This window comes from Macaca thibetana, chromosome 11 (assembly GCF_024542745.1).
Source record: "Macaca thibetana thibetana isolate TM-01 chromosome 11, ASM2454274v1, whole genome shotgun sequence".
NCBI classification, from domain to species: domain Eukaryota; kingdom Metazoa; phylum Chordata; class Mammalia; order Primates; family Cercopithecidae; genus Macaca; species Macaca thibetana.
Window position 1 is genome coordinate 119,567,555 of NC_065588.1, and position 16,285 is coordinate 119,583,839.

General features: G+C 43.5%; 1 protein-coding gene across 3 annotated transcripts in view; it reads right to left on the bottom strand.

Annotated features, from left to right (window-relative positions):
• MPHOSPH9 (M-phase phosphoprotein 9) overlaps window positions 1-16,285 on the bottom strand; it is an 85,581-nt gene that overhangs the window by 44,443 nt on the left and 24,853 nt on the right. For all 3 annotated transcript variants that reach the window (XR_007717640.1, XM_050747872.1, XM_050747873.1), the window contains 5 exons: window positions 13,551-13,657; window positions 7,923-8,048; window positions 7,296-7,756; window positions 6,839-6,994; window positions 2,629-2,716 (listed from right to left, as the gene is read on the bottom strand). Coding sequence is in view for 2 of the 3 variants with exons in the window: in XM_050747872.1 (XP_050603829.1) it covers window positions 2,629-2,716; window positions 6,839-6,994; window positions 7,296-7,756; window positions 7,923-8,048; window positions 13,551-13,657 (938 nt within the window). In the remaining variant the exon portion in view is untranslated. The remainder of the gene's footprint in view (window positions 1-2,628; window positions 2,717-6,838; window positions 6,995-7,295; window positions 7,757-7,922; window positions 8,049-13,550; window positions 13,658-16,285) is intronic.

Below are 16,285 nucleotides of genomic sequence, written 5' to 3' on the forward strand. Positions count from 1 at the left end.
CTGATATGTTAATATTCATTCAACAATCATTTCCGGAATACCCACTAGGTGCCAGGCACTAGGTTGCTAGAAATGTTAAGATTAACAAAAAAGACAATAGTCCCTAATATCATGAAGCTTCGGAGGAGAGGAACTAAAAAAGCAAACAGGCCAGGCACTGTGGCTCACAGCGGAAATCCCAGCACTTTGGGAGGACTGCTAGAGCCCAGGAGTTTAAGACCAGCCTGGGCCACATAGCCTGTCTTGACAAAAAATTTTAAAAATCAGTTGGGTGTGGTGGTGCGTGCCTATAGTCCCAACTACTCAGGAGGCTGAGGTGGAAGGATCACTTGAGCCCGAGAGGTTGAGACTCAAGTGGAGCCATGATGGCTCCACAGCACTCTAGCCTGGGCGACGAAGTGAGACCCTGTCTCCAAAAAAACAGGCAAAGATAAAAACAACATATGAAACAAAATAGGCTGGGTGCCTGTAACCCCAGCACTTGGGAAGGCTGAAGTGGGCAGATCACCTGAGGTCAGGAGTTCGAGACCAGCCTGGCCAAAATAGCGAAAACCTGTCTCTACTAAAAATACAAAAATTAGCTGGGCTTGGTGGTGGGCATCTGTAATCCCAGCTATTCAGGAGGCTGAGGCAGGAGAATCCCTTGAACCAGGGAGGCGGAGGTTGCAGTGAGCCAAGATCACACCATTGCACTCCAGCCTGGGCAACAAGGGCGAGACTCTGTCTCAACAGAAAACCAAAACAGACGTTTTCCACCAAAATTTTGTTCATAAGGTTATATGTATCTCATACATATATACACTACTCTGTGATAGCTATTATGCATTTCATCTTCTAATAGATATTAAAAATAAAACTTGTAAACAGACTTTGAGAAACTTTTGACCCTTAAAAAGACTGCCTTACACAAAGGTAATACACAAAGATTGCCTTACAAAAGCGAATAACAAAGGTCTTTGTTCAGAAAGAAAAAAAGTTATGTGTAAAAAAATAAAACTTGGTAATGCGTGGGGGTAAAAAGTAATTTTAGCATAAAAAGTTTATGCACTTCTAGTTATATACCCAAGTAAACTAAAAACTTATGTGGCACATAAAATCTTGTAGACAAACACTCATAGCAATATAATTTAAATAGCAAGAAAGTATATAATCTAAACATTACCTGATGAATGTAAACAAAAATGGGGTATTATTCACAGAATGAAACATATTCAGCCATAAAAAGGAATGAATACTGATATGTTACAACATGGATGAACCTTGAAAATATTATACTAAGTGAAGAAGTCAGACACGAAAGGTCAGTCTAGGATTTCATTTATATCAATGTTCAGAAAAGGCAAATGCACAGAGAAAGAAAACTGAGTAGTGGTTGCCCGGGTGTGGAAGGACAGAATGAGGGGGGGTGACGGCTAAGGGGTGGGGATTTTTTTTTTTTTTTTTGAGGAAAATGTCCTAAAATTGATTATGGTGGATGCCCAACTCTAAATATACTAAAATTCGTGGAATTGTATACTTTAAAAGGGTAAGTTTTATGGTATGCAAATTATATCGCAAAAAATTTAAAAAACAATTTTTGAGACAGGGTCGTGCTCTCTTGCCCAGGCTACAGTGCTGTGGCACAATCATGGTCACTGCAGCCTCAACTTCCTGGGATTAAGTCATCCTCCTGCCTCAGTCTCCCAAGTAGCTGGGACGACAGCTGTGCACCACCATGCCCGGCTAATTTGTAGAGACAGAGGTCTCTGTATGTTACCCAGGCTGGTCTCGAACTCCTGGGCTCAAGCAATCCTCTTACCTCAGTCTCCCAAAGTGCTAGGATTACTAACATGAGCCACCACACCTGGCCAAAGGTAAGTTTTAAAAGGGTAAAGTTTAGGCCAGGTGCAGTGGCTCACACCTATAATCCCAGCACTTTGGGAGGCCGAGGCGGGTGGATCACAAGGTCAGGTGTTAGAGACCAGCCTGACTCACATGGCGAAACCCCGTCTCTACTAAAAATACAAAAATTAGCCCGGCGCAGTGGCATGCATCTGTAGTCCCAGCTACTAGGGACACTGAGGCAGGAGAATCACTTGAAACTGGGAGGCAAAGGTTGCAGTGAGCCAAAATCGCACAACTGCACTCCAGTCTGGGTGACAGAGTGAGACTCCATCTCAAAAAAAAAAAAAAAAAAGGCACGGTGGCTCACGCCCGTAATCCCAGCACTTGGGAAGCTGAGGCAGGAGGATCACAAGGTCAGGAGATCGAGACCATCCTGGCTAACACGGTGAAACCCCGTCTCTACTAAAAAATACAAAAAATTAGCCGGGCGTGGTGGCAGACTCCTGCAGTCCCAGCTACTTAGGACGCTAAGGCAATTGAGAATGGCGTGAACCTGGGAGGTGGAGCTTGCAGTGAGCCAAGATTGCGCCACTGCACTCCAGCCTGGACGACAGAGCGAGACTCCGTCTCAAAAAAAAAAAAAAAAAAAAAAAAAGGTAAAGTTTATAGTATTATATGAAGCCAACAGCACTAAAAATATAAGCTTCATAAGCCTTCCTTAAAAAGACAAGAAACATAACTGATGTTATCATGAAATAATTCATTTGTCTTACCAGAACTCCCCACCAAAAAAAGAGTACTTACCACTTCAATTTCCAGTAAGTTATTCTTATTTTCAAGTGTTCTCACGCGACTAGTAGCTTCATGCAAAGCACTATCTAATTGGCCACATCTAAAAACCATAAATTTAGTTTCAATTAGAAGATAAAATTATTACCTTTAAAATATTACATAAATCTAACCAATTATCTAATATATAACATAAGACAAATTCTCCAGTGTTAGCTAAGACTCAGGATGCCATTTTAGTAGAATATATCCAATGAATCTAATAATATAGTACGTAGAGAAAAGACTAAAATTGGCCAGGCACCGTGGCTCACACCTGTAATATCAACACTTTGGGAGGCTGAGGCAGGCAGATCACCTGAGGCCAGGAGTTCGAGATCAGCCTGACCAACATGGTGAAACCCCATCTCTACTAAAAATACAAAACATAGCTGGGCATTGTGGCACATGCCTGCAGTCTCAGCTACTCAGGAGGCTGAGGTGGGAGGGTGGCTTGAACCTGGGAGGCTGAGGTTGCAATGGGCTGAGATCACGCCACTGCACTCCAGCCTGAGTGACAGAGTGAGAACCTGTCTCGAAAAAAAAAAAAAGCCTAAAATTATTTTTTAAAATATAAAAAAAAAGATGTACATAAAATAGCCTGGTTTAGTTATGAAAAAAATCTGTATCTACACGTATGCATTATGATTTCTGGAAAAATGCAAAAAATTAAATTTGGGATTTGGGACTAGAGGTTGGGGTAGGGAGATTTACTTTTTTTTTTTTTTTGGAGACAGGATCTCACTCTGTAACCCAGGCTCAAGTACAGTGGTGCAATCACGGTTCACTACAGCCTCAACCTTCTGGGCTCAAGCAAGTCTCCTGCCTCAGCCTCTTGAATATGCACCACCACATATAGCTAACTTGATTTTTTGTGGAGATGGGATCTCACTTTGTTGCCCAGGCTGGTCTCAAACTCCTGGACTCAAGCGATCCAATTTACTTTTCATATGTCCTTCTGTACTATTTCAAATTTAGCATGAATATAACTATTCTTATAATTAACTTCCTTTGTAAAGTTAATTATCACAGACCCTCAAAATAACAAAATACATAGAATTCAGTTACCATTTTGACTCAGTGTCTAACACAGTATGAATAATAAAAGCTTTATTTATTTAGCACTGACTATACACCAGGTCTTTAAGCACGTTCCATTTATCCTCACAATTCTGTCCATTAAGATTATCATTGGTCCCAGCTGGGCGTGGTGGCTCACGCCTGTAATCCCAGCACTTTGGGAGGCCGGGGCGGGTGGATCACGAGGTCAGGAGATCGAGACCATCCTGGCTAACACGGTGACACCCTGTCTCTACTAAAATACAAAAAATTAGCTGGGCATGGTGGTGGGCGCCTGTAGTCCCAGCTACTCATGAGGCTGAGGCAGGAGAATGACGTGAACCTGGGAGGCGGAGCTTGCAGTAAGCCGAGATCAAGCCACTGCACTCCAGCCTGGGCGACAAAGAGAGATTCCGTCTCAAAAAAAAAAAAAAAAGAAAGAAAAAACAGATTATCATTGGTCCCATTTTACAGTTGAGAAAACAAAAACAGTTCAGTTCCTCACTGAAAGTCACACAGGTTGTAAGCAGTCACACTGGGAGCGTAAGCTGGGCACTCGGAGTTCATGCTCCTAACCACTGTGCATTAATGCGGCTCAGACATGAAATACTGATAAGACTATTCTTTAAAAAAAAAAAAAAAATCACTCAAATAGTTAAGTGTGTTAATTGTATTTGACTTTTTTCAGTACTATGGATTCTAATGTGCCAGGGGATCACTGTCCCAAGTTCCACATCCGTGACATAGTAATCTGATATCACAGCTGGCTAATGGCTGCATTTGTAACACCAGGGAAATTCTCCAATTTGCAATTTTAAGTTTGAAAAACAATCAGTGTATATGCTGATAACAATGGTTTTTTTGTTGTTGTTGTTGTTTTGGGGGTTTTTTTTTGTTTTTTTTGAGACGGAGTCTGGCTCTGTCGCCCAGGCTGGAGTGCAGTGGCCGGATCTCAGCTCACTGCAAGCTCCGCCTCCTGGGTTCACGCCATTCTCCTGCCTCAGCCTCCCGAGTAGCTGGGACTACAGGCACCCGCCACGACTCCTGGCTAGTTTTTTGTATTCTTTTTAGTAGAGATGGGGTTTCAACGTGTTAGCCAGGATGGTCTCGATCTCCTGACGTCGTGATCCGCCCATCTCGGCCTCCCAAAGTGCTGGGATTACAGGCTTGAGCCACCGTACCCGGCCAACAATAGTTTTTATCTTGGGGGAATCATTTCTCCAGTTCTAAATGACTGCCATTTATTTTGTTTCTACTGTCCTCTGTAACACAGCTTTTTTTTTTTTTTAAACCATAAGCCAGATCAAATCTTTTTTGGGAAGAGGAGAAAATAATGTACTGCTATTCATTTCACACAGTGATTACATCTACTCCAGTAACCAAGCCTGCCACTGTTAACTGCTATAACACAGCCATTTACTTAAAACCCTGGCTTCCAATTTGCTCCACCTATATTTGCTCATTGCTCTCCAAGCTCAAACATCTTCTAGTCATAAAAATATTTTAACTGGCTATAAGTTACTCTAGGTATCTTCTTTAGGACTCTGTGTTTAACCTTCAAAAGTTCACTGGTGGGCTTCTTTCATACTTGTTTTCCTACAGGAAGTAACTGCAGTCATCTTTGTTTTTTTTTTTTTTTTTTTTTGAAACTGAGTCTCACTCTGTCACCCAGGCTGGAATGCAGTGACACAATCTCGGCTCACTGCAACCTCCGCCTCCTGGGTTCAAGCGATTCTCCTGCCTCAGTCTCCTGAGTATCTGGGATTACAGGTGAGCACCACCACATCCAGCTACTTTTTGTATATTCAGTAGAGACAGGGTTTCAATATGTTGTCTAGGCTGGTCTTGAACTCCTGACCTCAAGCGATCTGCCTGCCTCTGCCTCCCAAAGTGCTGGGATTACAGGTGTGAGCCACCACACTCAGCCTCATCTTTGCCTTCTAAACAAAAACAATAACAAAAAACCCAACTTCCATAACCTGCTATCTACTGTTTTTGTCCTAAAAAACCTAAACCTGTCTCTTTTCTTTTGGTTTGGCTCTTTTTCAAATTACTTTTTCCTACCATCGTACCCCCACACCACCAAATGCAAAATGAAAGCTATAGAAACATTCAAGAATAAGACAGCCATGTTAACTGCCAGCAACCAAAACTACTTACAGTATAAAGGCTAGTTTTCCCATAACTTTGAAAGTTAAACTGTTAACCAGATGGAAGATGTTAGTTCCCTCCTAAGCTCTTTGAAGTGAGCTTTGTCTTTTCTCCTTAGAGAACTCCTTGCTATCAGTTAGACCTGCATCAATTTTCAATCTATTTAAGTCCTGTTTATTTATTTAGAGACAGGGTGTCGCTCTGTCACCCAGGCTGGAGTGCAGTGGCACAACCTCAGTTCACCGCAGCCTCGACCTCCTGAGCTCAAGCAATCCTCTCACCTCAGCCTCCCCAGTAAGTGGGACCACAGGTACACGCCATCATGCCCAGCTAATGTTTTAATTTTTTGTAGAGACAGGGTTCCATTATGTTGCCCCGGTTGGTCTTGAACTCCTGAGCTCAAGACATCTGCCTGCCTCTGCCTCCCAAAGTGCTGGGTTACAGACATGAGCCACCATGCCTGACCAAGTCCCGTTTAACTGTAAAGTATGTTGCAAGGACTCTATTACTAATACTAGTGAAAGCATCAAATTTTCTAAGTGATTCTAATGTTTAAGTGTGAAGCTATCCTGAATATAAGGTCATTCTCCCCTGTATTTCTTTGTGGGTTTTTTTGGAATGGGAACTACAGTATTTTAATGGGCCTATTAAAAAGGTTGAGAATTGCCACAGGACATAAGCCATAGACTTATTAGGAAGTCCATAGTACTATTCCTCCCATCAATGACATTACTCTGCATATACAAAATTCACTAAACTGTTTCAGTATTTTGCCCACGTGAAACAAATGGCTCCATGTCAGTTATTAGTGTATTATAAGAGGGGGGTTCATAGCTTCAAAAATACTTAGGCAAACATGACTGTTAAAATTTCAAATCCAAAGTATATGTTTTCAATGTGTTTTCTCACATTATACTTCTGTGAAAATAACACATCCAAGGTGGAGAAAACTTCACAGCTAAATTATAAATTTTACCTGTCCACAAGAATTTGATTGGTTATCTTCCAATCTTCAACTGCAGAGATTTCTTTTGCCTCCAGCTTCTGTTTCAAACTATTTATTTCTGATTCATAATAAGCTCGAAGATCCGCAATGTGTCGAGCATGCTTTTCCTTCAGGTTCTGCCTAATCCTTATTCGTTGAGAATAAAAAATATATATTAGGAAAGCTATCCTCAGTCTCCATCCCACAAGAAGAAACCAAGAACACAATGATTCTCATGGGCAAAAATATAGCATATTTCCTTTGCATACTACAAAATATATAGATTAATACACAAAAAGTTGACAATCGAGTGAGTTTTTATATGCTCCATCTTAAAAATGCTAAATCTCTAAGAATTTATGCAATACTGAAGTTCAATAAAGATCATTTTCAATCAGACATCACAGAAAATCTATTAACATTACAAGCCATTCACTGAAATACATACTTAGACAATATCACAGGATCTTCCAAGGAAGTCAATGAAATGCATTCTGGGACACTGTTGGCTGTACCTGGAAGCTGGGACTGACTGACTGAGGCCGAAGCGACCATGACAGTGTTTTCTTCATCTACAGTGTTGACCGAGATATCATTACTAGTAATGGTATATACTGACGGAAACGTGGAACTGGTCCTACTTTCGTTTTGGAATGTCTGATTTTTCCAAGAGTCCACCGGAGAAGCTTTTGTGTGTGAGGGATATTTTGGAAATCCAGGTAACTGAGAAGTGACATTACTTGCTTGTGAAAATGAGTCTATGTCAGAGGGACTAGACATACTAGGCTCTAGAACAGAGTCCGGGGAAAAGGATATTCTGTCATCAAGGGCATTCGGAAGGCCATGCGGTTGAATCCCTGAAATCTGCTGCTTTGGCTTCATGTGTAACGTAGGATCTAGAGTCAGAACCTAGAAACAAGACAACAAGGAAGTCTTACCCTCAGAACTCAGCTTTGTTTTGCTTGTTTTCAAGTGAGTAGGCTTTAGATCTCCTAGGGAAAATGAAGCTTGAGGTAAAAGTTAAGAGTCAGGAAGCATTGTTCATGTTCGCTCGGCAGAATGTGGACAACTTTACCTCTGGTGGATGATTTGGGTTGGAAGCAGAAGTGAGATTCCTCTCAGGTAACTGCTTGTTTTCCCTTTGTTTTTTATAATAAATATCCTTCAGTGACGGTAGCTTCATCTCATTACTAGTATTAGACTTAAAGATATGAAACAAAATTAAATGGTGTTATCAATAATGAAACAAATTAATGATATCAAAATAAGCACCATAAAAAGATTTTTGAAAGACTTTAAGCAAATTGAAAATGGAGACTGTCAGATTTGTAATACAAGCTTGCAAGTCATTATCTAGTATGATGAGTCTACCTCCAAATGGAAAGATGTTTGGATCTCCTAACTATTTAAGACACTAAGGGGATAATGTGAATGTTAATTATTTAGCAGCTTATGAATACTTCCAAATAATGAAATTCTTAGTAGTTCTCCCACTCAAAATAAGAACCAATTTTTTGAGTTTCTTTGACACAGCGTCTCACCCTGTTGCCCAGGCTGGAGTGCAGTGGTGTGATCACGGTTCACTGCAGCCTCAATCTCCCAGGCTAAGGTGATCTTCCTGCCTCAGCCTCCTAAGTTGCTGGGACTACACAAGTGCGCCACCACACCCAGCTAATTTTTGTATTTTTTTTGTAGAGACAGGGTCTTGCCATGTTGCCCAGGCTAGTCTCAAACTCCTGAGCTCAAGCAATTCTCCCACCTTAGCTTCCCAAAGTGCTGGGATTACAGGCATGGGCCACCACGCCTAGCCAACAACCAAGTTTTGAGGTAAGAAAATACTTCATAGGCTGGGCACGGTGGCTCATGCCTGTAAATCCCAGCACTTCAGAAGGCCAGGGCGGGCAATCACTTGAGGTGATCAGCCTAGCCAACATGGAGAAACCCCGTCTCTACTAAAAATACAAAATTAGCCAGGCAAGGTGGTGCATGACTGTAATCCCAGCTACAAGGGAGGCCGAGACAGGAGAATTGCTTGAACCTGGAAGGTGGAGGGTGCAGCGAGCCAAGATCACGCCATTGCACTCCAGCCTGGGCAACAAGAGCGAAACTCGGTCTCAAAAAAAAGAAGGCCAGGTGTGGTGGCTCATGCCTGTAATCCCAGCACTTTGGGAGGCCAAGGTGGGCAGATCACAAGGTCAAGAGATCGAGACCATCCTGGCTAACACGGTGAAACCCCATCTCTACTAAAAATACAAAACATTAGCTGGGCGTGGTGGTGAGTGCCTGTAGTCCCAGCTACTTGGGAGGCTGAGGCAGGGGAGTGGCGTGAACCTGGGAGGCAGAGCTTGCAGTGAGCCAAGATCGCGCCACTGCACTCCATCCAGCCTGGGCGACAGAGTGAGACTCCGTCTCAAAAAAAAAAAAGAAAAGAAAAAAAGAAAAGAAAATACTTCATAATGAATAACAGAAGGATGAGAAAACTTTTGGCCAAATTAATTTCATATGCCTGAAGTAAAATGCACCAAGAGGTGGAGTTCCTTATCTATGTAGTTACAAGCATGTTTGTTTAAAGAGTTGGCCAACCAAAACTAGGTGTCACAAAGTGACCCAATGAAAATAAGTCCCCCCCATCACTTCTCAGCCTTTTGGCTAAGATCAAGTGAAAATAAGTCCCTTTATTCATTAGTAAAATAAGAAGATATGACCCTAGGCTAGACACGGTGGCTCATGCCTGTAATCCCAGCACTTTGGGAGGCTGAGGCAGGCAGATCGCCTGAGGTCGGGAGTTCGAGACCAGTCTGGCTGATATGGTGAAACCCTGTCTCTACTAAAAATACAAAAAATGGTTCAGAGTGGTGGCACAGGCCTGTAATCCCAGTGACACAGGAGACTGAAATGGGACGATCACTTGAACCCAGGAGGCAGAGGTTGCAGTGAGCCAGGATCATGCCACTGCACTCCTTCACTCTAGCCTGAATGACAGACCAAGACGCTATCTCAAAAAACAGAAGATAGGACCCTAATTTCGAAAAACTGAAATCAGGGCTTCACTACACTAAAAATGTTGCAGAGAGGTCTAGGCTCTAAACATTAAAACTTTGGGCTTAAATTATTTCAAGGTGGGACATATTATAGGGTGTGAGAGGAGAACCAATTAACCCTGGGCCTCAAATTTAAACTGTGAACATTGTCGCAAATGAGATTACAGATTCAACAATAGATACACTGAAAACACTGAAAGAATACATTAATCATGTAGCTTTAAATGTATGTCCCATTTCTAGACCCTACATAGGCTGCAGAGCACCACGAATATATATTTTTAAAACCTTATAACTACCTTGTGAGTGTGTGCATTAAAGGCATTAATTTGTTAAATCTAAACCTTTAAAATATACTGTGGTGGCTCACACCTGTAATCCCAGCACTTCGGGAGGCCAAGGCGGGTGGATCACTTGAGGTCAGAAGTTTGACACCAGCCTGGCAAATATGGTGAAACCTCATCTCTACTAAAAACACAAAAATTAGCCGGGTGTGGCGGCGCGTGCCTGTAATCCCAGCTACTTGGGAGGCTGAAGCAAGAGAATCGCTTGAACCCAGGAGGCAGAGGATGCAGTGAGCCGAGATCGCACCACTGCATTCCAGCCTATGAAACAGAGCAAGACTCTGCCTCAAAAAAGTACCACAATTCCCATAATCCTGCTGTAGAATTCATTCCTTACATGCCAACAACCTAAAGAAGCCTTTTCAAGACCTGAAGCCTGTGAAAAGTAGCATTACTCTGGCTATGGCCACAGCCTGGTGGCCTGGGGGAATAGTTGGGGTTATTCTATTCAAAGCTCATGGGAATAGAAAAGTACTACTTTTCACCACTTTTATGTTCTTGTCACATTAACATCTCTAAAGTAGGGATGACTCTTGTAATTAATGGCATCTTATAATTGCTTCGGGCCAAGTTGTGGTTGTGATAGACTGTCATTCCCTGCTTATGAGCTCAAAATTGGCCAAATAGGTATCAGCAGCTTGGAAGACAAACCGACACACTACAATGAAGCTCCTGAGGACCAATATTTAAGAGAAGGGTGAATCAGACACGTTTAGCAACATATTCCACATGGGAGTCCAAAGCAGGCTAGTTCTACATGCTACTAAGCCAGGTAAAAAGCAGAAAGGCCTTTCCATTCTTTTTAAAGAAATGTAGAATCACTGATGCTCTTGTCCCAGCACTTTGGGAGGCTGAGGCAGGAGGATTGCTTGAGTCCAGGAGTTCAAGAGACCAGCCTGGGCAACATAGAGAGACTTTGCCTCTACTAAAAAAAAAAAAAAAAAAAAAATGAGCCAGGTGTGGTTACACGTGACTGTAGTATCAGCTACGCAGGAGACTGAGGCAAGAGGATCGCCTGAGCCCAGGAGGTTGAGTCTGCAGTGATTTATGATCAAGTTGCTATACTCCAGCCGGGCAACAGAGTGAGACCACGAAGAAAGAGAGAAAGAGAAGAGAAGAGATAACCCTCTGAGAAGGAAAGAATTTTAGCCACTTTTATTTCACTTATGTCTTCCTTTTTAAAGTATGCATAAGAGTTATATAATAAGCCAGGCACAGTGGCTCACACCTGTAATCCCGGCACTTTGGGAGGCTGACGCAGGTGAGTCACAAGGTCAGGAGATCGAGACCATCTTGGCCAACATGATGGAACCTTGTCTCTACTAAAAACAGAAAAAAATTAGCTGGGCATGGCAGCACATGCCTGTAGTCCCAGCTACTTAGGAGGCTAAGGCAGGAAAATCGCTTGAACCCAGGAGGTGGAGGTTGCAGTGACCCAAGATCACACCATTGCACTCCAGCCTGGCGACAGAGCAAGACTCCGTCTCAAAAAAAAAAAAGGTATATAATAGGCCAGGGGCACAGTGACTCACAGCTGTAATCCCAGCCCTTTGGGAGACCAAGGCCAGGGAATCACTTGAGCCTAGGAGTTTGAGACCAGCCTAGGCAACACAGCAAAAATCCCATCTCTATTAAAAAAAAAAAAAAAAAAAGTTACTGATACATAATAAAAATCTATGTTTAAGTCTAAAGACTCTTTCCATAAGAACAAAATATAAATTCTAAAGTGGTAAAAAAAAAAAAAAAAAAAAAAAAAGCATTGTATCAGTCTAATTTATAAATGTTCCTTGGTAGAACATGAAATGGGAAATGTTGAAGCTGACAATACTGTACAGTCAATAAAATGCAGGATCCACTTACTGATGTTCAAGATCAAGTTAACACTGTGAATGAACCCTGCAACTGCAAAGCCTACTAAGCCTGCCTTGCCCCCTACAATCTTACCTCCCTCATACTTCATTTCTCTGTGTTGACCTGTGTCTTTTTGTTCCTTTTATGCAGTATAGAACTGTCCTTTCAGACAGTTAGTTTCTGTCACTGAGACTCTGATGCGTACAAGTACATTGCCCCATCTGTCTCTCTGTACATGTCATACATTTTTATGCCTCTTGGTTAGTTTAATAGTATCTCTCCTTTTCCCCAGCTACTCCTTCATTACCTGATCAAAATACAGGAGGCCGGGTGCAGTAGCTCACGCCTGTAATCCCAGCAGTTTGGGAGGCCAAGGCAGGCAGATCACCTGAGGTCAGGAGTTTTGAGAGCAGCCTGGCCAACATGGTGAAACCCCGTCTCTATACAAATACAAAACTCAGCTGGGCATAATGACAGGTGCCTGTAATCCCAGCTACTCAGGAGGTTGAGGCGGGAGAATCGCTTGAACCCGGGAGGCGGAGGTTGCAGTGAGCAGAGATCACACCACTACACTCCAGCCTGGGCGACAGAGCAAGACTCCATCTCAAAGAAAAAAAAAAGAAAAACTACAAAGGTGAAATATGTACATATGAAATTTTTAATTCCACTTTTTTCTGTTGTTGTTTTTGCTGAGACGGAGTCTCGCTCTGTCACCCAGGCTAGAGTGCAGTGGCACCACCTTGGCTCACTGCAATCTCCACCTCCTGGGTTCAAGTGATTCTCCTGCCTCAGCCACCTGAGTAGCTGGGATTACAAGTACATGCCACCATGTCCAGCTAATTTTTGTATTTTTAGTAGAGATGAGGTTTCACCATGTTGACCAGGCTGGTCTTGAACTCCCAACCTCAGGTGATCCGCCCGCCTTGGCTTACCAAAGTGCTGGGATTACAGGTTTCAGTCATGGCACCAAGCCTTCAATTCCACTTTTAAGAAGCATTGCTAAGATTACATAAGGAAAAAATGACAGACTGAATTTGAAAACAAGTGAGTATGATTCTAAAGCCCATACTTTTTCCAGTATTTTAGAAGTTGAAAAATAAAATTTATACTTGAGTACTTGGCAACAATTATAAAACACAAACACACACAATTTTTTCTTTCTTTGAGATGGAGTTTTACTCTCGTTGTCCAAGCTGGAGTGCAATGGCACAATCTCAGTTCACTACAACCTCCGCCTCCCAGGTTCAAGTGATTCTCCTGCCTCAGCCTCCCAAGTAGCTGGGATTAACAGGCGTGCGCCACCACATCTGGATAATTTTTTTGTATTTTTAGAACAAACAAGGTTTCACCATGTTAGCCAGGCTGGTCTTGAACTCCTGACCACAGATGATCCGCCCACCTCAGCCTCCCAAAGCGCTGGGATTAAGGCGTGAGCCACAGCGCCCAGCCCACAGGTTTTTAAATTACCTGGTTTGGTGACACATCTGTGGAAGACAATGATACGAACGTCTTCTCTAAAGTTTCAGGCAAAGAGTGGTGTGTATCCTTTTCCTCTAGTTTCCAGTAAGTCAATCCTGATGTGCACAAATACACAGAATAGAAAAGAGTGAGGAAAAAACAAAAATGCTTTCTAGAATAACATTTCTATCTAAAGAAAATTAAATATGGGAAGAAACTAATTTTGAGTTAAAGTAATTTGAATCTTGATGGAAAAAAAGTTATCTAAATTCTGTATTATGTAAGAGTCCTAACTGGATGCGAATGTTTAAAACTGAAATATAAAAAGTCAAGGTCAGGCACGATGGCTTAAGCCTGTAATCCCAGCACTTTGGGAGGCCGAGATGGGCGAATCACTAGGTCAGGAGATCGAGACCATCCTGGCTAACACAGTGAAACCCCATCTCTACTAAAATATACAAAAAACTAGCCGGGCGAGGTGGCGGGCGCTTATAGTCCCAGCTACTCGGGAGGCTGAGGCAGGAGAATGGCGTAAACCCCAGGAGGCGGAGCTTGCAGTGAGCTGAGATCCGGCCACTGCACTCCAGCCTGGGCGACAGAGCCAGACTCCATCTCAAAAAAAAAAAAAAAAAAAGTCAAGATGAGCTGGTACAATTTAAAATATATATTTTTGGCCAGGCGCAGTAGCTCACACCTGTAATCCCAGCACTTTGGGAAGCTGAGGCAGGAGGATTACCTAACGTCAGGAGTTTGAGACCAGCCTGGCCAACATGGTGAAACCCCGTCTCTACTAAAAATCCAAAAATCAGCCAGGTGTGGTGGCACACACTGTAATCCCAGCTACTTGGGAGGCTGAGGCATGACAATCGCTTGAACCCAGGAGACAGAGGTTGTAATGAGCTGAGAAAATGCCACTGTACTCCAGCCTGAGTGACAGAGTGAGACCCTGTCTCAAAAAAAAATTGGCCGGGCGCGGTGGCTCAAGCCTGTAATCCCAGCACTTTGGGAGGCCGAGACGGGCGGATCACGAGGTCAGGAGATCGAGACCATCCTGGCTAACATGGTGAAACCCCGTCTCTACTAAAAAATACAAAAAACTAGCCGGGCGAGGTGGCGGGCGCCTGTAGTCCCAGCTACTCGGGAGGCTGAGGCAGGAGAATGGCGTAAACCCGGGAGGCGGAGCTTGCAGTGAGCCGAGATTGCGCCACTGCACTCCAGCCTGGGCAACAGCGTGAGACTCCGTCTCAAAAAAAAAAAAAAAAAAAAGACCAGCCTGGCCAACATGGTGAAACCCTGTCTCTACTAAAAATACAAAACTTAGTTGGGTGTGGTGGCTCATGCCTGTAATCCTAGCTACTTGCAAGGCTGAGGCAGGAGAATTGCTTGAATCCAGGAGGCAGAGGTTGCAATGAGCCAAGATCGTGCCACTGCACTCCAGCCTGGGCTACAAGAGCGAAACTCTGTCTCAAAAAAAAAAAAAAGGCCGGGCGCGGTGGCTCAAGCCTGTAATCCCAGCACTTTGGGAGGCCGAGATGGGCGGATCACGAGGTCAGGAGATCAAGACCATCCTGGCTAACATGGTGAAACCCCGTCTCTACTAAAAAATACAAAAAACTAGCCGGGCGAGGTGGCGGGCGCCTGTAGTCCCAGCTACTCGGGAGGCTGAGGCAGGAGAATGGCGTAAACCCGGGAGGCGGAGCTTGCAGTGAGCTGAGATCTGGCCACTGCACCCCAGCCTGGGCGACAAAGCGAGACTCTGTCTCAACAAAAAAAAAAAAAAAAAAATTAAAATAATAAAATATATTTTTTTATTTTTTATTTGAGAAAGGGTCTCACTCTGTCACCCAGGTTGGAGTGCAGTGGTGCCATCTCAGTCTACTGTGGTCTCTTTTTTCAAGACAGAGTCTCGATCTGTTGCCCAAGATGGAATGGAGTGATCTCGGCTTATTGCAACCTCCGCCTCCCGAGTTCAAGTGATTCTCCTGCCTCAGCCTCCTGAGCAGTTGGAATTACAGGTGTGCTGCGCCACCACAACCAGCTAATTTTTGGTTTGTTTTTTCTTTTTCTTTTTTTTTTTTTTTTTTTTTTTTTTTTTTTGAGACAGTCTCCCTCTGTTGCCCAGGCTGGAGTACAATGGTGCGAGCTCGGCTCACTACAACCTCCGCCCTCCCAGGTTCAAGTGATTCTCCTGCCTCAACCTCCTGAGTAGCTGAGGTTACAGGCATGCACCACCACACCCAGCTAATTTTTGTATTTTTAGCAGAGACAAGGTTTTGCCATTTTGGCCAGACTGGTCTCAAACTCCTGACTCAAGTGATCTGCCCACCTAGGCCTCCCAAAGTGCTGGGATAACAGGTGTAAGCCACCATGCCCAGACTAATTTTTGTATTTTTAGTAGAGATGGGGCTTCACCATATTGGCCAGGCTGGTCTCGAACTCCTGATCTCAACTGATTCTCCTGCCTCGACCTCCCAAAGTGCTGGGATTATAGCCATGGGCCACTGCTCCCAGTCCAGCTCACTGGAGTCTCAACCTTCCAGGTTCAAGACATCCTCCTGCCTTAGCCCCACAAGAAGCTGGGACTACAGGCACACACCACCAAGCCCTGCTAAATTTTTTTGTACTTTTAGTAGAGACAGGGTTTTGCCATGTTACCCAGGCTGGTCTCGAACTCCAGAGCTCAAGCAATCCACCCTCCTCGGCCTCCCAAAGTGCTAGGATTACAGTTGTGAGCTACCAGGTCC